The sequence below is a fragment of the Anas acuta genome, chromosome 1 (assembly GCF_963932015.1).
Source record: "Anas acuta chromosome 1, bAnaAcu1.1, whole genome shotgun sequence".
Lineage (NCBI taxonomy): Eukaryota > Metazoa > Chordata > Aves > Anseriformes > Anatidae > Anas > Anas acuta.
In genome coordinates this window covers 172,610,457-172,638,343 of record NC_088979.1, presented here as the reverse complement: position 1 = coordinate 172,638,343, position 27,887 = coordinate 172,610,457, and the positions used below count along the sequence as shown (strand labels likewise).

At 39.4% G+C, this 27,887-nt stretch overlaps 1 protein-coding gene across 1 annotated transcript in view; it reads left to right on the top strand.

Moving 5' to 3' along the window:
• ARID2 (AT-rich interaction domain 2) overlaps positions 1-27,887 on the top strand; it is a 102,717-nt gene that overhangs the window by 30,902 nt on the left and 43,928 nt on the right. The window contains exons 4-5 of the mRNA XM_068669355.1: positions 26,587-26,720; positions 27,535-27,753. Coding sequence (XP_068525456.1) covers positions 26,587-26,720; positions 27,535-27,753 — 353 coding nt within the window. The remainder of the gene's footprint in view (positions 1-26,586; positions 26,721-27,534; positions 27,754-27,887) is intronic.

Here is a 27,887-nt window from a genome sequence, read left to right as displayed (position 1 = left end):
GGCTGGAAGGGACCTCAAAGCCCACCCAGCTCCACCCCCCTGCCATGGCAGGGACACCTCCCACCAGCCCAGGTTGCCCAAATCCCCATCCAGCCTGGCCTTGAGCACCTCCAGGGATGGGGCACCCACAGCTGCGCTGGGCAGCCTGTGCCAGGGCCTCACCATCCTCACAGTAAAGAATTCCTTCTAACATCTAATCTAAATCTTACCTCTTTTAGTATAAAACTGTTCCCCCGTGCCCTGTCATTATCCGCCAGAGTAAAAAGTCGCTCTCCATCTTTTTTTATAAGCCTCCTTTAAGCACTGAAAGGAAGTAAACAAACTGTGTAATGTTAAGGTACTACCAGAAGTAAAAGAAACATTAAATGATTTCCTAAAGCAGTTGAAGGACTCAGTGTGTAAACTGAGATTAGATTTTATTCTTATGGATCTCTTCCTCACCCAATTTACTTCATTAGTGTGGCTTTCCCTAGAAGGGGACTACTACAAGAGTTCAGCAACAGGGATGGGGAGAAGTGAAACTTACACAAACTTTGGATACTTTAAAAACAAACAAACAAAAATCAGCACAAAAAGAAACCCACCATTGTCATACCAAACTGTTGAGATAAAATGATTTTACAGGATTTCATACCACTGAAAGAAACACAGTACAAGATGAAATGCTAAGACAACTCTTAAGTTCAGGTGGTTTTGGTTTTGTTTTTCAAGTGCTACATGCTGATTTTCCATAACCATCTCTAGCCTGTCTTCCTGCTTAACAGTAGAGCAAGATGAAAGATGTGCATTGATACCAGTGCATCTTGATACAAGTATTATTTTTTCATTGTATTTCTTCTTTTTGCATCATAAGGGTTTCATAATCGATAGAAAGGTGTTTTTTGTTTGTTTGTTTGTTTTCAGTCCAAACACTGTTAGTGTTTCCTGCATCTTTTTGAGAAGTAAAAGTGTTTTTCCTTTCTTTACCTTATCACCTCCATCCTCCTGCACACATTTATTTACTCTTAAGTGAAGGCTTGAAAATGTAATTTGACAGAAGACTGGAAGAAAAACAATTTGGTTGGTCTACAGAAGAGGAGACAAAAATGAGATGTTAATAGAGCTCTCTAACATCTGCAGGGGCCTGCTTTAACACTAAAATGTCCTTTGTGTCTCTTGGAGGTGGGATGTGTGACTGGAACAAGTGATAATAAGATCAAATATTGTTAAAAGTTTCCTAACATAGGCAATGAGCAGTCATTGAGGTAATTGGTGGAATCTCCATCGATAGCATTTTTGAAACAGATCAGACTAACGTCTGCCGAGAAGGGTCCTTCAGACCGGTAGGACAAGAGCACCTTTCTGACTTTCTTACCAGCCCCCATTTATAGCCTTTTCTATTTTCTGGCTCATGTGCCAGCTTTTTGAGGGATATGTGGATATCAGCAATTAAACACAGTGATGCACATTCGTTGGGAGCCAACCACTTTAAGACAATATTAAGTCTTTCTTCCTCTCTCTGGAATTGTTTCATGTTTCAGTGAAGATGTTTTGCAGATACTTCAGTCTCTGTAGTATGGATGTTTATTTTTTTTAGAAGTTGGAAATAAGTTTTTGTTGTTAGAATATTCCAAAATCTTGTTTAATTAAGATAATCATGCAAATAATAATAAATATTCCTGTATGGTAGTACTAGAATATTATGGTACAATGCTTTCTTTAAAAATTGACAGTATCAACTTACTCATAATACGGTATTTTCTACAATTGACTGTATAGTCCACGAGTGTCATGTCCTCAGCATTTTAAGGCACAAAGCTAATTATTAATTACACTGAACGCAGGTCAGTAGTGAGAGAACTGCCAGTTGCTTAACCAACAGCCATACCTGTTAATGTGACTGATGAACTTGCAGTATACAATTTTGAGTGGAAGGCTGGCAGCGTGGGAGACAATGAGCTGATGTGAAGGAGTTCTTGCTACTCCGTACCAGGCTTCCATTGTGTTTGAATAGCACGTGTTTGTTCGTACTTGAACTTTACCGAAGTAGAGGTTTCAGCTTTTAGAGTAGTCATTCCAGTTAAGTTCTGAGAATAGATACTGTTTGTATCTGCATTAGCATACCATCTTACTAAACGTTTTTCATTGTTTTACTACCGTTAATGCAACTTCTGATGGTGCTAAATTTCCTGTGCTTCCTTTGACACATCACCAGCATTTTTAAGTGACTGCACAAGACCAGTGCTACTGGAACAAAGTGGGAGGTTTTGCTGTTACTGTTGCAAGTAATGATCATTGAGTGCAGCGGTAAGTGTCAAGGTGCAAGGAGAGGCAAGGCTCAGATGAGATTTTCACAATTAGTACGCAGGAAGAATACTGCTTGGGAAACATGGAATAAATTCTTTGTCTTTCTTTTTTAAAGTTAATATAATCTTCAAATCAAATTTATAAATGCTTATAACTTAAATTCAGCAGTAAATATTTTAAAGAACAAATTTGCAAAGCGTGCTTACAAGACAAATGACCACAGCTCTTTTGAGCGTGCTATTTTGCATGTAAAAATATGGCTGTTAAAACTGGCAGAGTGTATTGCGTGTGATGACCTCAGCTGACTCTTCCCATTATTGCCCGCTGGCGATACGGAATTATAGTATGGTGTATTATCTCAAATTACTGATATCTTAGAAAAGATCCATTATTTGAATTGAGGGCAAACTGAAGTTAAATGAATTCTAGCCTCCTGCTCCATGAATGTTGTTTACTTCTGCCTCTCGGTTTAATGGTATCTCGTGTATGTGTTCGCTCCAGATTTAAATCTGGTCATCCAGCTTGTCCATCCCCTCAGTCATAAACACATTGCTTTAGTTGACATGGCAGGAGAATATTAGTCCAAGCAGGTAAGGCAATTATTTGTTTGTATTCATACAGAATGTGTAGAAATTTGTGTCTAGTTGTTAATTCCTAGATATTTTTAGCAGGGTTTTATTAGTCTGGTTTTATGAAGAACGTTTAGCACGTGATTTCACTGCATGTCTGTCCTCTTCAAGAGCTCGAGAACCTGTTGACCAAGGTCAGCCACAGAATTTGGAGAGAAATAAGCCTCAAATTCCAATAACCACTGTGATAATTAGCAGAGACGTCAAGGAAGCAGACCACAGAAATGCTGGCAATGTGGGAGGGTTAGGGACAACTTGACCAGTCTGTGTTCTGGGTGTAGTGGGTTTTTGACCCATCAGCCCATGTATCCCAGCTGCACGTTGATCTGAACCATTTGTAGCATGAGCTTGCACCTTGCTCTGCCTGTTGAAGTGGGTATGGGTGCTGGGAGTGCTCTGCAGGTCTCTGCTGGGCAGGGGAGGGAGAAGGCAGCGGCAGACAAGTGTGTGAAATAAAGAAAGTTATAAAGAGACTGGGGACAACTGAGAGTTGCTGAACAGATGTGAGAAGGAGCTCACATTTTCGCGCAGCCAAAGGGATAAGCAAATAAATAAAGGCAATGTGAGGAATATAACCCCCAAAATCATGCTTCATTATTTCCATTCATCACCAAGTAATTTTAAAAGCATTTTGGTTTCTGTTGTTTCTTGGTATGCTGTTTGTGTTTTTTTGGTTGGGTGGGGGGCGATGGTGGTGTTCACTAACCTGTTAAAGAGGACTAAAGAGTGGAAGCAAAATGACAGAAAATTGTCTGTACTGCCCCTGGCATCGTAGGATGTAGATAGGAAGATGTATATAGACATATATAGAATTAATTTTAATATTTGTCTTTGTATTTTGAAATACCATGAGTGACTGGCACATAAACCCAAAGAGCGGTAAGAACCAAACTACAACATACTTGAAAAGCTTTTTTGCTTTTTTATGCTACAAAACCTAGATTTTAAAGAAAAATTTAGGAACTCTGCTTTACCACCTAGGTATCACAGCAAGTTAACAAATCTTCCAGCAGGGTGCAGTCTTTTATAAGGATTTCTAACAGTCTGCTAAGTGTCTGCATTTTGCACGTAAATATTATTTCCTACTGCAGCTATTAAGCAGCCAATCAACCTTGTTTTTCAGCACTTTTAATTGTGCTGTTTATTTGTGTGTCCTAATCGTGTTTAACACCTGAGACAGAACGAGATGGAATCAGTTCGGTGATAATGTGGAATCATCAGATTCCAGCCGAAGAAGTAATCTAGGTCTGCCGCACTGTTTGCAGCTCTCCAGAAGGAAGTTGAAGTCCTCCCACCCCACCTTTCTTGTTCATTAGGGAAATTCACTGTTGCCTTGCATCAATAGCTGGATTCAGACACCAGTACTGTAGGAGTGGACTTCTGTTCAAGTTACCAGGGTGTTAACATCAAAGCTTAATTGCATTTAAATGCTTTACACTTCTCAAAACTAGGGAAAATACAGCTGCCCAACTGACAGGGTTGCTATTTGAGTGACGATCTTCTGGCTTTGGGCAGATTTGCGGGTCGTAGGATGAAACTTGGCCCATTTGCCAGGTCTGCAATAAAAATATTGTAAGCTGGTGTTCTGTTTGTCTTGGTTAGATGTATCCCAAGCACACAACTTGCCTTGTTTTGCCATCCAATTGTGTTTCTTACAAGCTATAAATAGCAATGCGATGTCATTTTCAATGTAATAGAAAAGTGCTTGTACTTGGCTTGGTTATAGTGATTGTTAGCAACAGCGAGTGCTGTAGCCAAAGACTATTTGTTCAACAGGTCAGATATTTCATTAAACATTTATTTATATAATAGTTGTTGCAGAGGTATTTCCACCATGACCTACCAATAAGACTACAGAAATCCTTTGTGCCATAAATCAAACCTGTCTCCTAAGCAAGTTCAGTTTGCTTTTGGGACGATCCAGTGTGTCGCTGAGGGTATTTCTGTGTCTTAGCACCACATCTGGTATTCAAATATGCCGTTCTTTTGGCTACTGGCTATTACTGTTCACATAAAGAAGTGCTATATTTTCTAGCTTTGACTGCACAGAGGTGTTTTCAGCACGTTACACTGGATTCTGTGAACTAACACTTGTAGCCAGCATACCTCTCACGTAGGAGCTTTGGTTGTACTTGGAAACCAGGCAGCAAACTGTACCTTACTGGAACGGTTTTAGTGGGGACAACAGGGGTGATGGGAACTCAGAAGGATTGCACAGAGAAATCAGATACAAATCTTTGCCTTAGATATCATATGAGAACTTGGAAAGCAAAATAACTTTCGTTCTTACCTAGGGAAGAGTTAACACAAAAAGGCTCAAGTAATTTAAAGGGTTACCAGTAGTGAAAGAATGAGTTCTTGTGTCTTTCTGTCCATAGCTGTGAGCTCCCACTGCTTTTTTTTTTTTTTCCCTCTTATTATTTTTGGTGATGGTGTTTTTTTATTATTTCTCTTTTCCCCCGAGATTTGATGAAGTTTATTAATGTGAGAGGGGGGAAAAATAAAACAAAGCACTAATCCAGGAAGGAAAGAAAAAGGCTGTTTTGCCAGAGTTTTCAGGGAGTAGAGTTGAGTTGGAGAATATTTTATGTCCAAGCCATTACAAAGTACTGGAGCAGAAGAGCACAGCTAGGAATGAGGGTGAAATGGCAATGATCTATCAGATTGAATAATCTGAGACATGTAGCTTATCCTCACACGAGCTGCTTTCCCAGAGTTGATGTAACTTCTGGCTCTTGGTCTCACCCTCCTTTGTGCCAGCTTCAGCGCTCCCAGGACCTGAAATTCAGCTGCTTCACTCACTGTGCTGTGAAGAAACCTGTGTGTTATGTTCACATGCAATTCTGCTTGTGTATACACATCTACTCACTTTTAAATGTGTATATATATATATATATATCTATCTTTTAGGTTTTCTGCCACCTTGCTGTGTTGAAATGCTTTGGCACAGGGTCAGGCGAACGCCAGAGGGAGCAGTAATGCTTTGCCAGGGGAAGGGATCAACATAGCAGCTGCACTTAGATCTGCTTAGTTTGCTGTGGAGCTACATTCTCCAGGCTTAGTAGGTTAAAAAAAAAAAAAAAGGTGAGGACTAAACCACTGTCATCTTGCTGGGTGGATTTCTGCATACAGGCTGCTCTTACGTATGCTTGAACTCCAAGGATTCCAAAAAGATTTTATTTATTTTTTGGCAGAAGTGTATTCCATGGAACAGCTAATTAAAGACATATTTGCTTGTTGATTGTTTAATCAAATGTCCTCTCTGGATAGCCGTGTTTTTAATTAAATATTTTATATTTTTATATTATATTATATTTTTATATATTATTATATATTTATATTATATTTATATATATATATATATATTTTTTTAGGACTGTTGTAGATAATAAGCCTTAATGGCATCTAATTAGGGAGAATAATTAGTCTTGCTACATCCGTAGCCATCAGATAATATCAAGGTAAAGCCTTACTGAAGATAATCAATGATTTTTAAGGCTAGTTAGTAGGTTGGGGTATAGCCTAATATTAGCTCTGTCTGCTGATGCGTGTGGCCAATATAAATTCCCAGACTGTATTAGGGGTTTTGTTTTGTGCTAATGAAGTCAAGCTATGCAAGGGATGGCTCTTAAAATAGCGAGACATTAGACATCTAAACCCGATTAAAGGTTTCCACATCATTTAAGGAATGCCACAGGTCTAAATCCCGTACTTGAATCCAAATAAAGTATTTTTAGAGAAGTTTCAAGATGAGACGTAACTAAATTGACTTTTATTGAAGTAATACTTTGATTTTTTACATCTTCCGGATGCGTGTTTGATGGTATTGTGGTAAGAACAGCTGAAGTGGTACGATCCTTCAGAGGCACCAGGAAGTGAGGTTCAATGGGAGTAAACATGGTTATAAATTCTTTTTTTTTCTCAATAGCATCCATTTAGTGAATCTATTCATGTGAATGTGGTGATTAAAAATAAAAAGATAGTTGTGAAAAGGAAAACACAACAGTAATCACAAAAGCTAGTGTAAGCCTGTCAGCCCAAAGTTACTTGGCAAAGTTATGAGATACATCCAGGCTGGCTCCTGATTGTGCTTTTATGAACTGCGTGGCACATCTCCCTTCTCCTCCCTCTGTTGGCAGTGCCATAGTCCAGGGTGAATTGCCCTGCAGGCTGCTGATGCAACCCTACATATAGGTTCTGTGGGCACTCTAACCTGGGAAGGGCCAAACTCTGATCCTGCCCCTCCTCGTGCCTGAACGTGTTGGTACTGCAGTGGGCTGCGAGGTCGGGACCAAATTGGTGGTGCTTGGCTGCGTGGAGGTGGTAGCTCTTTGCTGCAGGGGTCCAGGTGTCCCTCCAGGGCTGTGGCACCTCCTGTTTGGAAAAGGAGGCTCAAGGAAGTAAACTCGCAGGATCCTACAGTTGTAAATACGACTTCCTGGGTCGGCGGGGCGAAATTGTAGTACAGGTTGTAGGTGGAAGGGATGGAGGCGGTGAGCTGGCTGCAGTCTCTCCGCAGTTGGTATTTCTTGAGTGATTTCTATGCCCGCTCAAATAATTTGTTAAAAATGCTAATTAATAAGTAGTCCGCAACGTCACATGGCAGATATGTGGTGTAACACCTATAATCTGCGTAAAACCCACTCAGTGTGGTTTGCATGCTGTTGAAATGAGTACGAGCAGGGCCTTTTCTGAGCAGCTTGGGAGGCTCCTGGACACATGGCAGTAGCCAGGAACCAGGTGGCTGAAGCTATTGCTGCTCCGAAGCTCTTGGGTTACACTTGCCCCACTTCCCAGCTGGTGATGTCAGATGGTCTCATGAATCAGTTCGTGAGCCACCTAAGTATTTTCAGGTAAAATCGTCTCTGATTCCAGTTTACCTTGAAGACGTTGGCCTGAGAGCGGCAGTGATTCATGAGCTGATTCAGGAGTGAGTGGATCAGCTGCCTTCGGTTAGGAGCAGCCACATTTATCAAAAGGGAGGGGCAGGAGGCTGGGTGCTGACAGCTCCAATTGTCTGATTTTTATCTGCTGGAGCACGTCTGCCAGAACCTTATGTTAGTTTGCTCAATCTACTGCTGAAACTCACGTCAATACCTGACAAATGTTCTGGAGCGTGTTACAGTGCAACATGCATAGCCTTAGCTAGCACAATTTGATACCTGCTGAACATCTCGCTTTAAAACCCTAATTAAGAAAGGGCCAGCCAGTCTGGCTGGGGGATAGGCAGGTCTTCAAGTAGTCATCTCTAAGACAGGAAAGCTGCAGGTATGGTCCAGATATGTTTTCCTCTTTCCCACTGATCTCTAGGGATACAGATCTGGTAGTAACAAGAAGTTTGGCACTTTGGAGAAAAGTGGAGGATCCTGAAATGATGTCTCCACTCCAACATTCACCATGTTACCTTCGTGACAGGGGTTGCATTCCTTGGCATGCTTGTAATTAAAACTTTTTACCAAATGTAAGTTGTTTCTCATTTTGTTCTTGAAAAAGCTAATTAGATCGCCATAGTCCCCTGTTACTAGATTAGCCACAGGCTATTAGTCACAGGCTTTTTTTTGATCATGGCCCAGTGTGAGGTCAAACAAATTGGAACCTCTCTTGTAATTGCATTTTACTGTACATTACAGTAGCATACTGTATTTTGCATCTTGCTGCATTGGAAATGAAAATTATATTTGTTTTTGTGCATCTTTTTAATGTTTTTTTTTTTTTTTTTCCTCACAAAATTAAAGCCAGGTCATTGAAGTGTTTGTAAAATAGCAAACAAAACCTGCCTTCGTAATGTTCACTGTTTTTTGTTTTTTTTTTTTTTTAAATGGATATCAGCATTTTGTAATATTACATCATTCTGATGTGTGCATAGCTAAAAATAAAACAACCAATATTTTAGGCTTCTTATGTACCGCCTCGGACCATTAGAGCTCTCATGCTATCAACAGCAGCAGTGTGATTGCAGATGATGTGATTGCTGCTCAGCTAACAGTTTTTGTAGTTGTTGCATTGTAAAATTACTTAAATTGACTCCAACAGCTTCCTAATTTCAGTCACCAGTTGTAAATCTGGACTTAAACAATATATGTGCATCGTGTTTATACTTTTCTAAAGTAACCAGAAGTTTAAAGATATAACTCAAGAGTAATACAAGCTTGAAATCATCGATAGACTGAAGGAAGATTTCCAGAAATCCTTTGGGCCTCCCACCTTTCCTGGGCAAGAGGGAGTGTAGAGAGAATATCCCGGTGGATGTGTTGCTGCTCCCTTGTAACAGCTTAAAATAACTCAGAACCGTCTTACCTAGATCAGGTTCCCAGTGTAGCCTTCACATTCTTAGGATGCCACATAGCAGAAGGCTGTGCTGGGGGTTGTGGGGCTGGGCAGAAATGCTGGGAAGGCTCAGCCACTGCTTAATCATGCTGAAAAGTTTCTTCTGAAACTGTTGTTACTGAAGGTGGAAGTCTAGAAGGGTGCAAGCTGTGATAAATCTCCCTGAAATCATTGTTAACTTCAAGTGTTGTCAGTAGTCTGGCCTGAGGTTATCTGAACCTGGCAAGATTCAGACTGGTATTTGATCAGACGTTTTTTTGCCATGTAGGTTTATGTCCAGGTAAACAATACCTCGGCCTTGTATGTGTCACAGAGAGCTTTATATCACTGCCAGTTCCTACAGATGTCACCTAAAAGCTGAGTGACTTACACAAAGTCAGCCAGCCCGTGGCAAAGCAGGGTTTTCATACTGATATTTCCTAAGTCTCGGCTATTGTTTTAGTATGCCTGCCATTCTGTTCTTGATTTTTCCTTTTCCCTTTCAGCACTGTGTTTTAGTGGAATGGAACTAGTTCACATGCAGAGGGCGGTCATTGATAGGGGTGGGGAGGGAAGCTAGGAAGGGGGTGCTCACCTCCCCTGGCAATTTCACTACACCATTATCGCAGTATTTTTAAGTGTCTGGGAGGGAAACAATCATGGTTTTTTTTGTTTGTTTGTTTGTTTTTTCTAGCCTGCTTTCTGTCCTCTGTTATAATCCTCCCTCTTGTATATCACTGTACTCTCTCCTTCATACCCTATGTACCTGCACCTTGCAAGAAGTTCTCGTTGGGCTTTCTGATGGGATCAGCCACTGCACGTGTGCTACAGCAAACCCCACGCTAGGGGTGGGAGCCTGCGGTGCCTCCTTCCCTGCTCTTCTGCACGCTGCCAGCGTCCTGACTGCTTGGGCCTTCCCTGGCCTCTGCTCTGTGGCTGCCACACACCTTATCCTTATGTTGGATGGGGTTTGTTTTATATATATATATATATATTTTTTTTCTTGTTATTCTTTCCCCTTCATTACAAGCCTAGTGTTTTTAAGAGGAGGAGAGCACAGAGCTCTCCCAGTCTTTGTTTTACCTCCTCCCACCATACTTCTCTCTTTTTTTTTCTTTTTTTTTACACTTTTTAAATCATTTTTTTCTCTTTTCAAATACTTTGTGTCTTTCTATATCATGGCAAAATACTTACCTGAGATAGTCCTCATAAACTGTAGCTTGATACATACTGTTGAAAAGGCATTTTATTTTCTTTTTAAAGACAATCCCGTCCCTGTCATGGCCACAGAATGTTGGTTTTAAGTCATCCATGTGCTGTAAAAATTTGAAGCTGCTGAGAAATGTAGTTGCTTGCCTTTCCTTACATATGTTTGCTGTGATCCATCTGGTGTGCTCCTGCTCTCAGGAGCTTGAAACTTTTAAAAATATTTAATAACAAACACTTTCTGTGTCCTTTCCCAAAGGCAGCTACCTGGGATAAATGTGCAGACCATTTGGGGCAGGAATTAGAGTCGTCAGTCCCTTTACGGCAAGCAAACAAAAACCTCCCTTGCATTTTTCTTTGTTGGTAAAGGCAGAGGGCAGCCTGCCCAAGGGTGCCAGCACTGGATTTCTGTCTCTAGGCTGCATTCATACTGGTCACGGTTAATTCAACACAGCTTGTGTAGGACATGCATTTCAGCCTAGTCAAGAAAACTGACCACTAAGCCAACATCCTGCTAGCCTGGGCAATCTTCTGTGAATACCTTCCTGGCTACAGGGAGATGCCAGCCAGCTGATTTGCGCTGTTGGTGTTGGAGAGCTTCACGGAGCAGTAGCTAGCAACACAAACCGATTCAGGCCTGCTCTCAGCTGCTTGCTGCCTGCTTCTCTTGGCGTTCAGAAACGTGGCAGGGTCGGACGAGCGGTTGGTCGTGAGCATTTCCTGCTCCACTCCGGGCAGAATCAGCCAAGTTAGTTTAAATAGTTTAAATAAGTGGTTGAGCTGACCTGACTAATGTTGCCCGAAGCAGAATTGGATTTACTTGGCAGAGATGTGGGTGTGCTAATTTCCAGTAGAGGGTGGTGGCTTCTGCAATTGCTCCAGGTGTTGTTGCACTGATCCCGTCACCAAGTGTGCTGTTGCCTTTTCCACTCCTACAGTGTAGCAGCACAGCTACTGAGTTACTTCCTCCTCCTCCTCCTTTTTAAAAGAGTCTTAATATTTTCTGTTAGAAAATACTGAAGGGCATTTCTAATTTATTAGAAAATCGATCAATGTTTATTCAGTTTTTCAGCATTTGGATGAGAGTTGGAATTTCTGGACTTCTTATTAACTAAAAGTGCCCTAAATGTACTGGGTATATTAAAACTGCAGTTTTGTCTACATGTGTTTTGGCTCAAAATATAATATGCTAAGTAAGGAAAGTTTTAAGTACAGTTGGTGAGTTATGAATTGCTCCGTGCTGTCAGAGGCCCTGTTTTCAAAGTAATTTGATGATACAAAGAGTCACTAGGTAACATCCTCCAGTAACACCGAAGTAGATCGGGTGGGTTGGGTGATGGACTGACACCGAAATCAGGAGGAAGCATGTGCCTAAGTGTTTATGGGCTTGTGAAAGTTGTCTTGGCACACATCTGCTTGTTTGGGTCCTCACGTAGCTTTGAAGCTCTGACTGCCTGTATGAGGCTTGGCTCATTCTTTATTCTCCTCTGGTTTTCATTTCTTCTTTTTGCAAAATTATAAAGGGGCAACCAAGTATTCATCTTCTTTTTAAATTCCCAGTTTGCACATGTTTTAAATAAAGAAATATACATTGGGCCAACTGCAAGGAAAGGTATAAGCAAAATATTTAGAGAGAAAGTGTGAAAAAGGCATGTGACAAATGAAAATGTTAGCATTCCAATTATGTTAAAGGTAGATATTGTTGCTCTTAAAGCATTGTGTAGTACTTTGACTTAAGGACATTAATGAGCTCAGAAACTGTTTTTTTCAAATTCTCAATATAATTAATCCATTAAGAATGGCCAATTTCTTAAACTTCTTGATGCCTTTTGTTGATGCATTCTATTATTACCTGTATATTTCGAATAAGCACTAGGAAGTTTAACCTTTAATGAAGAGATAAATAACTTGTAACAGAGCTTTAGATTACATTATTTTTTCTAAAGATATAGTGAATTGGTTTCTTTGTGTCCTATTTCCTAAACAATACTCCTTACTTGTGTTGTGTGATAGGATAAAATCACTGGTATTTTTCTTGTTAATAGGAGAAATGTAGTGGCGTGTTTACTACTGTGGAGACCATCAAAACATGACATCTAATCCCGCCGTAGTACAACGTAAAATACAAAAATTGTAACGTGAGCCTTCTGACAGGAGGCTAGCCGTGGTTGCAAGAACTTTGCCAACTCTGAAGTGAAGACGGTGATTGACCTAGTATAATGAAAGAGGCGTGCCACCACCAGTTGGCTGGGGAGATGAACTGTGTTGGTGCTGCTGCACTGTTATGTAACTGGTGTGGGGAGCTGCTCTCGTTTTGGGGCTGCATCTCTTTGATTCTGTTTTGGTTACAAGGAGTTTTCTATTGTGTTTTATTTGTGCTTTTAAAATAATGAAAAATATTATGAAGTGGTTCATTAAGGAACATTTCATTTTCAAGTGCATCTCTCATACTACCAAAAAGATAAGTAGCCCAACTTTCAAAAATGTGCTGGTTTAGAACTTAGTCATTTTCATCTTGTGCTGATTCCCTTTCCACTACCAGTTTCCTTCAGAAAGATGATTGTGTGCTTGGAAACAGGAAAAGAGCGGTCATGTATTGGAATAGTATTTGTACTATTTTATCATGAATTATTATAAAATAGAAAGCGGAGAAGTTGTTGTTATCTGAGAGCTACTACGGTGGTGGAGGTTTACTTCTTAGGGACTTGAGGTTTACCTCTCCGGGACTGGCAGAAGATGTCAGAGACCAGGAAAGCCATTGCTACTGGGCAAGTAATGTGTTCAGTTCCTCTTCCATGAGAAATGTTGTAGTCAAAAGATGTTGAAAACACTTGAGTTCTTACCTTGTGACATTTCTTAATTTGTAAGATACCAGAATGTCCCTCAGCATGTTGGATATTTTAGATACATCAGAAATTTAAAATATAAATTGTGCTTTTTTTCCCTTGCATAATTAAATTAAAAGCAGAGAATTGTAATAAATCACTGCAAAAATGGACCATAATAAATACTGTGTCAGATCTTAGTTATCTTGAGACAATTTTTGTTTAAATGGAAAAACTAAAATAACTGTACTGATTTCATCTCAATTACTGCACATTACACTTCCAACCTTTCTGTTCTTATACTCTCAAACATTATTATTAACCCTTAGAACAGCTGGGAAACTAAATCTGTTTCTTCAGAATTGGATTTTCATCAAATATTGTGTTCCTGAGTCCTCAAACAAGCAGCACTGAAAAGTTTTTTCACTCATAACTTTCCAGATTTTTTTTGGCAATGGAAATGAGCAAGGCCCGAGCTGGTTTCACTGTAGGTGTTCATACGGTTGTGAAAATGACAGTGATAGTGGCGATGTCACACTGCAGCTGCCTGAAATATCTACTGCTGTAGGCTGTACCTACAGAAGCTCTGTGAAAGAGAGAAAAGGAAATGAAAAATGGCATTGATTAAGGGGGGTTGGTTGCTACTTAATAGAAGGGAGAACCCAGTGCTCAAGAGATTCTTAGAAGGGGAAAAAGGAGCCAGGAAGAAAAGCACTTCTTTCTCCCTAATTTCTTTTGTTGCTGGACAGGTTTTAAGTTTCTCAGATGAAAAAGAATAGAGAAGGCTGAATCCTTAGAAGATATTTAAGTAAGATTTCTTCAAAAGAATCCCAAAGGGCTTCCATTTTTGCATTTTTATTCAGGTTAATTTCTAGTAGTAGTGCCATCATCACAGTAATGTCAGATCACCTTTAGGTTGTTTTTAAAATGAAGTCTTGTCTGTGGTTCATTGCTTCTGTTGTGATCTTTCCAAAGGGTTGGGTATTATTGCTGGATTAATGCTTGTTATGCTACTTAAGGATTTACTTTTTTTTTTCCCCAGCTGTTGGAAAGCATGATGCTACATGTGAGCAGAAAATGCTGCAGATAGATTCCTCCTTTCTTGTTTGAGATTTATCTCTGAGAAAGTCTGCTCGTTTCTACAGCTGAGCTGTCTCTTGGTAGAAAGTTTCACTGGCCTAAAGAATTGTCAAGCTTGTCCGGAGCTTTGGGTGATGGTGGTTTGCTCTCATTATACTGAGTATTCAAAGGGAAAAAAAAAAAAAAGGCACCATATGCTGGTCTTAGCTGGAAACTAATGTCAGTTGTCTGTTTGCTGTGTAGCTACACCGCTGAGAAACTTTAGCTAGGTTTTCAAAGGAACAACATTGCCTTGTCAGATACTGGACATTATTGGGCGGAAGGGTGAAGAAATCATAAATAACAAATTCAGTCAGTATATGGTGGAATAATAATAGGAATAATTCCTTGCTGATTAGAGATGATGCACAGCGTTGTTCAGGCGTTGCTCTGCACAAAGTCAGCGCCATCAAGAAAGCAGAAGTGCCTTTAAGCTGCACACCACATGATCCGGTTTTGTGTATGTAACTTCCAAGTAAAGAAAAAACTACTTGCAGTGCTTCCCCTGCTTACCAGCACGTCATGAGGCTTTGAGTTAATTTCAGCAGGGCGTCTCTTATCTGTTACAGGTCCTCATTTTATCATTGCATTGTCTTTGTGACAAAGGTGGAGGTGTACGGTAGTACGGTAGGGACATGTCACATGTGCCTTGGCAGTGCTTCAGTTCATGGCATTTTGGTTGTGTACCTCTGTCTGCACACAGATAAAGCACGAACCCAAGCAAGAGTTGTTCCTTCTGGGATTGTGGAAGTGAGAGCAGTGTCAAAGGCCCGTTTTCCTGACAGCTAGGCATGGATGCATGTTCCAGAGAGCATTTTTCTGGACACTAGCCCCCTCCTCAGACTAATGGTTTGAATATCTCGAGGCCAGCAATACTGAACACCTGAGAAGTCCAAGACGTTGAGAAAAGTTGTCTGCCTTCAGTCTGTCAACAGTGAGGAGACCGTCACTTCTGCTGAAACTGCCCGGGATCAAGGAAGGGATAGATTTAGGCTGGTACCTTCAGTTATAATTAATGTAATTTTGTTATAATTGAATGTTCAGGAATAGATGTTTTTTTTGTTTTTTTCTTCCATACTGGTTGGACTATTACATCACTGAGACAGGAGGACTACACCTTGTGTGTCTTAAATAAGTTGTAGCCAGAGAGGATTCTTCAAGTCTCCTTTAGTGAGAATAACTTAAGTTATTCATTTAGGTGCCCTAACAGCATACACAATTTTGTTATCGGAGTGCCTGTAGCATGTAGTGCGAGTCACAATTAATGTACAGTGCAGCAAGAAGGCTCTGGGGAAAAAAAATGTAACATTTAGGTTATTAACTAGAAAAATGTTTTCTTTCTTATTTATTGCTTAGTAGAGATCTATAATAGCGTGATATTTTCCTTTCCATAATGAACTTTTTTCAGTCTCAGTTTATCTAAGTACTTATTCTCAACCTCTTAAAAAGGTATGCAATATATTAATTGCAGAGCTCTCCTCTTCCCACAGATTATTTCCATTCAAAATAATAGGAATACAATAAGCCTTACTGGATTTACTCAGGATTTGAAAAGCCTGGTCAATCCACAGTGGAGGATCAGGCCTTATCTCCTCTAAACCCCAGACCACCAGCAGGGACTCAGCATCCTCTAAACAATTTCTAATACTTCATATCTGAATACTATTAATACTGTATTTTATTTTTCTAGCCTTCCTGTAAAAGATGGCAATGTAGTCAATATGTTCTTAGTATCTGTCTGCTCGGTTTTAAATAAGGTTACGGTTTGAGTGTTTTTACTACATGCTTCACAAGAGCGTTCTCATTGAGTAAGTTGTTAGACAAAAGTAGGATTTTGTTTTGTTGTTTAAATATTCAAAATGTTGTTTCCTTCTACCTTTAAAACGATTCGCAGTGATTATCTTTAATGCCTGAGACAGATATTTCCCAAGAAGAAACCTGATCTCTGGGCTTTATCTGTATTCATTCTACCCTTTTGTTCTTCCCCTTTTATCTTTGTGTATCCTCTAATGTCTTTGCAGTTATACAAGCCAAACCAAAAACACTTATAAATTCTTCATGATCATTATGTCATGGGCAATTTTAAAATCTTCTGCTAAGGAGTAACACTTCATCTGTCTTTCAGGTTTCCCCAATCCATATCAGAATTTGTATGAAGTCAGAGGCAGGCTGTGTAGCATTCAGTGTTAATCCTTACAAACGCTACTTATTAGTGAATTAAGCGTGGGAGAGGCTAGCTGACACAAAACAGCTCATGTCCGTGCTCTTAGCCCTAAAGCAGGGATGCTATGTCCGAGTTTACCTCCAGGAAAGGTCCCTGTGCAGTGCTCTTGAACAGTGCCTTTAAATTGTTTGAGAGAAAGCTAATTGGCTTGGAAAATTTGTATCAGGCCCTTCTCTAACGATTTAATAGTACAGCACTTCATTTCCATGCATGGGAATGCTCCCAGCACTGTTTATTTTACTAGTATAGATGTGTAGCCTTTACATGTTTAGACAGCTAAATCAATATGCTACCTCTTTATCATCATCTCTAAATTTGTACATGCTACGTTCTCAGAATACGCCGGGATACTTAACAAGCCCTGTAGCAGCATATTGCTGCTTCTTGATCAAAAGATCTTTAAAATAGTCATTGTTGTTTTAGTTTGTCTGGATGTGTTTGTGTTTAAAACATACAGATATTTTCAAGTTGAATGTTTTTATGCAGGCCAGATCGCATTCTTTCTTATGAACTATTTTCTGGTAAGATCTTGAGGTAAACGAAGGAACGGGCTCCCCAGACAGCTTTTTTCTCTTCACATGGAACTTAAAGTATTTATCTTCCTATTGTGCAGTATCCCAGCAGGATCTTAATCAGATTTTTTATTCTGTTCTTACTTCTTTTGATGAATATTTGATCCATCTGGAATAACATTCAAGAATTAATTAATTTCCATATTTTTGTTTGATTAACCACATAAATATGGACATGTAAGCTAGTACGTTTGCTTTGATTATGTGGTCTAAGTGTGAGAAATTGTAAATGGATTTAATTGCAGGAAATCATAAGATGAAGGCAGAAAAGCACAACTTACAATTGCTGAATATGTGCAGAATCTAACAACAAAGTTACAGAAAAAGTGGTATAGCAATGTGTTTTTGTAGACACTTACTGATTCATTAAATTAACCCCCACACACAAATCTGTAAGCATTTGAAACCAGTAAATTCTATTTTTGTTCTATTTAGCATCTGCTGAACAGGCTGGAAGAAGTAGCGTGGAAGTATTTATTCTGGTGGCTGGAGAATCTAGAAAGCTTTTTTTGTAGACTGCTGTTTCCATGAGACTTAAATATACAATTAACTGTTCCCATGAGCAGTATCCTTCAATGACTTGGCTTCCTACTGAAGGCTCATCTGCCCCTCTTGTCAAGGCAGTGCCAGGATATAGCAAGGAGTGTAAAGAGGAAAAGGAGAGGAAAAAAAGGAACAGGGAGGAAGGTCGGTTTTCCAGTACTGAAGATACTCCTTTGGCCATGTGTGGACTTGGAAGCCTTGTTCTAGAAACAGAGCATTTGAATAATGCACATAAGCAACATTTATGTTGGCATGGTTATAAGCACAGAATGGTTCGCATTGGATAACGGAATACGCAAGTATGAAAAATGGTAACTTCAGTGTTTTAAGTCATTGAGTAAGTATTTGTCTGAAAAGCGTGTAATACTCCTAAGTATTAGAAACATGTGCAAGGAAAGTCTCTGCAGTTGAAAAGAAGTAAGGAATCTAAACGTTCCGATTTGGCGAAGTGCTTTGAGTAAGTGCATAATTGTAAGTATGTGACATGAGTACATTCATATAGGGTGATGTTTTGCTAGATTACACCTTTACAGAGAAATTTATTCTGGACAGTGAAGACAATATGAGGAATGATTACCTCCTGTAATATTGTAGATACCAGTGTTATGTATAACGGTTTGAGAGAAACTCAACTGGAAATTCTTCATAGGATAAACTCTTTCTAGGGCATTATTTCTGTGTAAATAACTTTTCTGCAATGGCTAGCAAGCTGAAAATTAAGACATTTCCTTCTGACATAGTAGGGAAGAAAACATAGCAAGACTTTTTTTTTAGACATTTAATGAAAAGTGCACAAGAGAATGGGTTCCTAGCTTTGTTGTGCAAATACTGACTCTCTCTATTTACATAACGAAATGATGTACTTGGTAATGAAACTATGAGCTAAAGACAACAGGGAAATCTCTTCCCTAATTGCGGATAGTTTGCATCCTAAATTTTGTGAAAAAGTTCAGACTGATTTACCGTAGAAACTTCCTCTTCAGTAAGAACAACTCTTCAGACAAGGCACTGACAGAATGTCATAAGCAAGAGTTGCATTGCTGTTAGACGCATCGTTTCTTTTCCTCCTTCTGCACTGGGGGAAAAAAAGCAAAAATATTTTCCTGTGATTTGAATTTCATAATAGCTAAATGATAGACATGAGTAGAAGTTGGCAAATAGATTTAGACCTTGTTTATGCATCGTATAATTTTCTTCACTTAGTTAATTAAATGTTTGTTACTTGTATAGATGTATAAAGTCAGTAGGTCCTCCAGTCAACATTATAACTACTTACGTTCACAGTACTGAAAGTTATGTGAGTTTGTACACAGTCTGCTTTAGAAGAGTTTATGCTTTTATAAGAGTCTGCTTTTAGAAGTGGTTATGGCCATAGTTGCTTGTCTCTAGAAATACTTCTGGAACACTTGGGTGTTTCTATGTGGCGGTCAAAGTCCGTAGTACGTTAGTTACATGCGCTTTTGCTATTTTTTGATCTTGTAAGCAATTCAAAATATGTATAAGATTTTTAACTTTAGTTTTAAAATAACTAGTTTCTTGTGGAAGATGAACATTCATCAAAATATGAGCCACTCTTTTTGATGGAAGCCACCAGCTTTCAAACTTCCTGTAAGTTACTGCGTTGTGTAGGAATGATTATTGCTGTTCTGATTCTTTTTGAGTAATATATCTCGTGTACATAATATATGTGCATAAATATTCTTTTATGTGCATATTTATATAAGAATATTTCCTCTTTAAGTACACCTGTCGGATAAATCTGCAAGTTGCAGTTACAAAATGCTATCCCATATTAGAATGTGATTGGGAAAGGAGTCATGTAAATAGGTCACTTTTATTTTTGTGTTTCCTATGTTATTTATTTATTTATTTATTTGTGTTTACTTTGACAACTGACGTAGTGACCTAAATAGTATTCACCGAACACAAGTTTTTACATTGCATGCAGAGAAGAGGTGCTGAGTACTAAGCTGTAGTGAGTTGCAGGTGTTGGTATTAGTGTAGCACAGTGTATCTCTGGGTTGCAAGCACACCCTCACACAGCCACCAGCTCTGCCCTGACTACAGCAATACTGAAAACTTGCGGAGACTTTCATAACGTGCTGGTATTCATGATCTCAGGCCGTGCTGTGTACAAGTGCCGGTCTGTGGGTGCCTGAAATGGGATGACTGGTGTGGGTGACGTTGTTATCATGACCTGCTCTGTGCAGTCACATGGTGTTTAGTTTTAATGTCCTGGTTCCTTCCAGGTGGTACAATTTGTATGAGCACATCTTTGCTGTTCAGAGGCAGGCACTGTCAGGAAATCTCAGTAGTACTGCAGACTGATTGTTTTTCAAAACAGAGAAAATCTGGGGAGGTTCTAGAATTTGCAGGCATGTTACGGATATAGAAAAAAAAATAAAATAAATCTTGAAGATTCTGATACGTTGCTTGAAGAGCTAAACTCAGGCTACTGTCACAGTTGACAGGCTTGATGAGCTGTCAGCCTAGGTGGCAGCAGAACGACGACAAAATTAGTAAGATGAGTACATCGTTGTTGGAAAGATAATTCCCAGATGTAGTCTGGAGAATTAATGCTACTAATAATGGCGCAGCTCAGATATTGCTGGATGTGGAGCCTATCGGGTGTGATGAAACAGCCGCTGGAGCGGTGAGAGGTGGTGCTGGTGGAGAGGTTAGTCCTGGAAGAGAGCTGGGGACTGCAGCTGTGGCTCACAAGCTGACTCAGTTTAATTTAAATTTAAAAATAAATGAAAGCAAGCCTGGAAGTAAGGGATCTTCATTTCAAAAAAGCAAGTGTTGAGACATTTCGCTGTTGGTTACAGCGCAGCAGACCAGAATGCAGTTGCCTAACTGTGAAAACTTTGTCCACCAGGCCATTGCTGTTGCTGTGCAGAGACTTGCCCATGCAGTCCTTCTGCCAGGTCAGACCACAGGAGTGTCAGGGTTTGCGGAGAGGTAGAGAAAAGTTAAAGGAATGTAGAAGTAGCAGGAGGCCTGATTTTTGCCTTCTGCTGCTATTTTGGCTAACGTGTGCTCCTGGTGAATGAAGCTCTTGCCTTCTCTTTTAGTACTTCCTTCCTCCTCCTCCCCCTTCTTTAACAACAGAGTTAGTTCCTCATAACTCGAGAAAGTCAAAATATCTGTCATCTTCTCCAGCTCTCAGTTCTGTAGGGCATTTGTCCACAGTCTGTTGGAGTTCCTGGTTGTGTGGTTGCTTCAGAGGCTCCTTTTCACTTCTGTTTTGTTCCCTCCCTGCCACAGCTGCCCCAGTCTCTTGCATTTGCACTCCCGCACGCACACTTCAGTTGGCTGGCATGTGTCTTTTATTATTTTCCTTCTAAATCAGGGCATTATTAATATTAAAGCATAACGTAGTAACGCAATATCTTCATTTCTTTCCTCTTGGTGTTCTCATGGATATTAAGAACATATTTTCAGTGACTTGAGTGATTTTTTTTTTTTTGAACTTCAAAACATTGCATACTGTCTTGCTGTAACGTCTAATAAAGTGAAACTTTTCAAAATTGCTGAGGAATTCCTCCCCTCTTTCTGTAACAATAGATAAAGGATTTGCTGTAGCAGATCCCAAAGTTCATAAAGAAGGCATGGATACAGTTTTCTCTTTCTGCAAGGGCTTCTTGATAGGATTTCTTAACCAAATTTCAAGCAAACCACAAAGTGGACCATCTGTCATGGAATCTTGCATAACCTGCATTACAAAACGTTAACACACTTAAAGATTGCATGCACTGCAATTTGTCTGCACGTGGATCTGTTAGAAAGCCTGAGACTCTGTTTCATCTGAATGGGGCCTTCTGAATTTACTCACAGTTTGCTGAGGTGTGAACAGGGGGTGCCAGGATGGAGACTGGAGCTGTGGGGTCCCTGGAGCGAGGTGGGCAGTAGGCTGGAGCTGTGTGGGCACAGAGCGGGCAAGGGGCCGGCCCAGGCCAGAGGGCAGTGCTCTGCCACCAGGCCAGGTGTTAAAAACACACAGCTGATGGTGTTTCCTATTCATCCGGCATCCTATTCATCTTGATTTGTCAGCCAGTCTAATTAGGTAGTCCTAATAGTGCAGACATCAAAGAGTGCCACTGAGTGCTGCTACAGGTGGGATGTTTCACCGGGTGCCGCTGTGTGTGCTCAGTGCCTGAGTTACTGAGGCAACAACGTGAAGATGGAAAACACACGAGCATTATTTTGAAGGATTCAGCTGCGAGCATCAGTTCTGACAATAATTGGATGTAACTTGAACTGGAATTCACAGTACCCTTGGAGTCAGGGGAGGAAGCCCTGAAGAGATCGCTGATGGCCCAGGCGGGTAGGGATGGATGGAGTCGCACACAGCCGCGTGAGGCAGCTGCGCGGCGTTTGTTAAAAGGTTGAGCGGAGCCTTGAAGCCTGCTGTCAGCTCAGGCATTTCCAGGAAGTAGTTTGCTTAACTCTCGAGGCGGGGGCTCTGCTAAAGAACCTCCATGGGATGAGTAAACGAGTTAGATGTTATTTCAGGCGGCTGCAGCAGCAGACTCATTAAGGCCTAAGCAGAAGTTTCCATCCGGAGCATGGCACCAGCCTTCATAGTGTGCGCTAGCGCCAGGAGAACTGGGCGTGAGCCCTCTGGCCCCACTGTAATGGTTGATGCCATCTTTACTGTTTTGCCACATGTTATCTGGCAAATTTACTGGCAGGGAGTAATAATAGGGAGTTGAAATACCCAAGGAAGTATGTAGCAGACTCTGAATTTAGACTACTGTGGTCTCCAAGTGAAAGAAGTCTAGATGCTTTTTTATTCATATTCTCCAATTTTGCAAGAAGCAAAAGGCACCAGAAGCCATAGCTTGAGAGCTGGTGGCATATTCTAAGCCCTTTCATGACCACTGCCAATAGTAGATCCTGAGTGCCACCAGATGCATGCAGTGACTTCCTTTTATTAGTATTTTTTCCAAACACTTGAAAACAAGCCTGAAGCTAACTTGATTGAATGAAAATCTATGGTTGTTATTTAAGGAAGTATTTTAATGTATAAAAATATTGGCCATCTTCTGAGAATTTATTTTCTCTTGGACCTGAATGAAACCAAATGGCTTATTGAAGTTCTGTTGCAGTAACAGAATGTCTAATAGGTGAATCTGATTTTTTCCAAAAAGTATTATCTTTTTATTTACAACTCAAAAGATCCTTAAAGGAACCAAGTTTACAGAAAACATTCAAATGACTTGTCCTTTAAAAGTGGCCAGCCTTCTCGTCTTGGCTGCCTGTGCATTTTCACGTATTTGTCCTTTCATCCAGTAGTTCTAGCTATCTACCAGGTGTTTAATAAAAAAGTTAGGCCTCTCAGAACAGAGGCATTATTTGAGCTGAAAGGAGGAGGTAGGGGCTGTAAATGGCCATTGTGTTTCAGTTTCTTGAATCGTTTGGATCATGTGTGTGCTGGGCTAGTGTCCATTTAGGATGTCATGCTAACAGTACGGAGCGCCTTTTGGTGTGAGCACAGAACCTGGTTTCCGTCATTGCCCCATGATCACCAAGGCTTCAACGAGCTACTTAGTTTTTGTCCCAGATGCCATTGAAACTTTTACATCCTGTATACATTGCTTGTTTCATTAGTAGTTTCCTTCTTGTCCTTCATTTAGTTAGTTGCTTTAGTCCTTTTTGTACGTATTAGCTGCATCTTTCTCTTTCAGAGCCCGGTCAGTCAGTTGGTGCTGAAATTAAAAGAGGAGAAGATTGAAAGATTGAGACCTGTGTTGTTGATATGAACTACCTGTGACTTCGCTAAATTAAGGAAGCATTCTGAATCTCTTAAAAAAGCAAAAACAAAAAAAAACATCTTCTGAGATCAGAGTATGCATGTCAGGTCTATAGATACAGGTCTCAGTTGTTTTGAAACATGAGATTAGCTTTTTGTAACTACTTGATGATAATTTATGAGCTTTTGCACATCCATTTTTCAGTAATAAAAAAGCTCCATTTATTATACTTAAATTTCTTATGTCTTTAAAGCAAGACCTGTCTTTATGATAACTGTTCTGCTGCTTGTACGGTCGCTGTGTGCCAGACTGGTAAGATTAGAATTTAAGACTAGTAAAGCTCATTTATAAGCTAATTTACAAAGCTGCTTCTCTTCACTAAAATTCCAGGTCATTCTTTCTCTCTGCAGTAAACCAACGGAGGGTTTGGAGGATTGAGGTCTGTACGTTTGTCTGTGAACAGTCTGTACTTATGTAGCATTAAGGAATCATTCTAAGTCAGTCTATTATGGTCTGGTTATTGTAGCTGAAATTCAGTAATAGGGTTGTTAAACTCCATGGATTCAGAAACAGCAAAATGGCCCCCAGTAAACTAGCAGTGCTTTAAAAGGGATAAATGTATGGGGTAGGTGTAGGGGAAGTCTTTCTGTTTGAGATAGGGAAGACAAAAACCACAACATTTTAGCCTTTGGGACTTTATTTTTCTCAGCAGGTTAGAAAATTAGTTTGGGGTGAGATAGCAAAGAGGGAGAGCTCTTTGAAGAGGTGGAACTTCAGTAAATCAAATGACAACTAGAGGAGCTGAGAATATAAGGGGGTGAAGCTGGTACATGCTTTGGCATAGGGAAAATGTTAGGTCATCACTTTATGTTGATTCCAATCCAGTTTTCCTATGAAATATTTATTGAGCAAGACATTTGTGATAACTTTGTGAGAGTTGTCAACACCAGAAAAAAAAAAAAAGAAAAAAAAAAAGATCAGTTTAGTTTGCAAAGGTCTTCTAATTTATATTCACCCCTAGGATTTTTCTAGCCCCCCAGATTTCTTAGTCAAATAGAGTGGGAAGCAATGTAATCATGTGCTTTCAGAGGGAAGAAGGGGACTTGATTTTTAAGGTTTCAAACTGCCTGTGCCTGAAACAGAACTGTTTTAGCACATTTTAATAAAGTAGGTATTAGCAGAGGAGCACATCTAGGATATTCATGGTGGTTAGCTCTTCGGGGACATGGATTTAATAAAAGTATAAGGTTCAGTATTTGTGTTTTAGAATGGTGGTAGATTCCCTGTATTTTTGTACTCTGTGTGTTACTGTGTAGGGATTTTTACTTATTCTTATGAAATCTGACATTCAGTAATGAAAGTGTTTTATACAAAGCTCAAGCTTTGACCCAGGCCAATGTTTGAGGAAATTAGATCCAGCCACAGCACTTCCAAAGTCATACTAGACAAGCGAAGGCAGTCTAGCTTCTACCATCGTTGAAATGGCACATGCGCAGTGTCTTCTTGCCATCTCCAGCCATGCACACCTGCTAGTGCCCCTGCATCAGCTCTAGTGTTCATTTGACCCCTATCAGTTCAATAAATCAGTGGAAAACCAACCTACAATCCTCTTTGTTCAATATTAGTCCCTCAATTGCAATACAAACTCCATCAGTCAGTGATGATGACACTCAGAGATTTACTGGGCTGTTTGGAAGAGCCTCCACACAAATGCTGATAGGAGACCAAACACTAGGCTTCCGCAGTGACCAGCATTCAACTGGAAGTATTTTAATTGTTCCCAAGTTTCATTTTGAACCACAGTAAATTGAAAATACTGTGATCTTAAGAGGTTTTAGACGTGCACATAGTTCAGGATGCTGCACAACTGTGTTATCTCTCCTGATTTTAGAAGCCACTGTTAAGTTTATCTTAAAATACAAACAACTGATGTATACACGTGGGGATTTAGCCTGTCAGAATACCTAAGCCACAGGTGTTTTTTCAGTTCACAGTTGTTGAAATACGTTCTGGGTTCAGAATGATCAGAAAAGGGAAGAGATGCTGGTCAGTATGTAATACAAAAATTATATCAAAAGCTTTTTTTCCTCCTAAGATATTAAATATTTCTGGCACATACAAATGGGAAGATAAATGTCGTGAATTATTTCCTGATTATGTAGTGTTTTAAGTATGATTTAATTGACTGGATGTAGTCAGTTTTTCCACAGGGTGAAAGTTTGTAACTGTATGCAACTTTGTGATCTTGAAATGCTTTCAGGAGGGGTGTTGCATCTAATACGTCTGTGTAGATTTAAGGCTACCCTGGGCCCTTTAAGTTGCCTTACTTTATATGTTGGCATGTACTAAGTTCTGAAAGTCATAGTTTGTAATGAAAAAAACCCACACCTACATTGATTAATTTATTACATTTATCAATTTACCAAGGTGATTAACTATTTGACTTTTATGTGTACATATAGCTTCTGTGCTTGTAGAACACTAGGATAATCTGCCACTGTGTACAGTATATCAACCTTTTTTTTTTTTTTTTTTTTTTCTGAAAAGGTTTAAAGGGATTTCCAATAGTCATTAGTTGCAGCTGTGGCTCAGAATTTCTGACCTTGAATTACTGCCTTCAGTGTATCTAAACTCTCTTACTCTTGTGTAATAGCTAGGATTTGATATATTGTTTTTCTCTAGGTCAGGAGGAAGGAAGGAAGTGTTTTTCTGGACTTGACCTCAATAAGTATATTGGTAAACTGTACAGAGTAACTTTTACAATGCTTTCAGTTGCAGACTTATCTGGGGAAGCTAACACAAAATATTTGAAAAAAATGGGCTTAGTCACAAGAGAGCTCAATGGGTTGTGATTTAGCTAGGAATTGCTGTTGAAAAATGTGAAGAAAATGGATATATAAATCCATAGTTCCACGTATCTACATTTTCTGTATGTCCTATTGTCAGTTTGACTCACGTTTTATGTTTTATGCCACTTTGACTACTGTTCCAGTAAATCTTTGTGTTAGTACAATTTGTTTCCTTCGGCAGTTTATCTTTCGAGGGATATGAAGGATTTAGTTATACTATGTATGTTAAAACCTGTGCTATTTTTTTATTTATTATTATTTTTTATTCCAGTTATCTAGAAAAGTATGAAAAAGTCCATCATTTTGGGGAGGAGGATGATGAGGTACAACCAGGCAATCCAAAGCCACAACTTCCCATTGGTGCAATTCCATCTTCCTATAACTACCAGCAACACAGTGTGTCAGGTAAATTTTTGAGGAAAAAAGTTTTGATTTTTTTCCATACATATATTGGAACAAGCCACAGTGTATAAATAAGTTCACAATAATATTAAAACCATCAAGTCTATAGGTCACTCAAATTGTGAATTTAATACTTCAGAAGCCTTTCCATTGTGAGCCAAAATAAAATTAACATGAGTATCCATAAGCTAGTGCACTTCTTTCCAAATGTTTCTTTCTAATTAGCAGGGCTCAAAAGTTACTGTGCTTGAAGCAAGGTATCTTGAAAATTTATAGATTTTGTTTCCATCATATCAATCATTTCTCTGCAAAGCCAAATATGTGAGTTGAGCATATGATTAATTAAGCTTTAAAATCTGAGGAACAAAGCTCATGCATAAGAAGCCAGAATCAACCCCATTGTAATTTACAGACCAAAGTATCAATCTTGAAAAGAACCAATAAACACATCGGAATCTCGTGGACTCTGTGGAAGGGATGTGTAATTTGTTTTGTAGAAAGTAACTCCAAATGATATCCTGCTTTAATTAAAGTTTGCATTTTCAAAGCTTTTCTTTGGAAGAACATATTGCAGTTTTGCATTCTGGAGATGTTGAAGGAATTAATATCTAACTAGAAAGGTACACAGCTAGGTAGAATGTGTTCAACATTTTGGCCAAAGACAAATGGAAAAATAAATTGAATACTGTAAAAGCAATACCTTATTAATAAACTAATTTAAAAATAATCATTCATAATAACATTGCACAATATATAGTTTGAATATTAATTAGTTTAGCTGTGAAAACATTGTTTTAATTATTTTTTTCTTATTTAGATTACCTTCGTCAAAGCTATGGGCTGTCTATGGACTTTAATTCACCAAATGACTATAATAAATTGGTGCTTTCACTGTTATCTGGACTCCCAAATGAAGTGGATTTTGCAATTAACGTATGTACTCTTCTTTCAAATGAAAGCAAGCATGTCATGCAGCTTGAAAAGGACCCTAAAATCATCACATTACTGCTTGCTAATGCTGGGGTGTTTGATGACAGTAAGTATGTGACAACATTTTTGCAACAGAGTCAATACCTGTTTGTTGCATCTCTTATAATTCTTAATAACCAAAATGTTTGTAATTTATTGCACTGTAACATACCAGTATCTAGTTTTCATTTTTACCTCTTC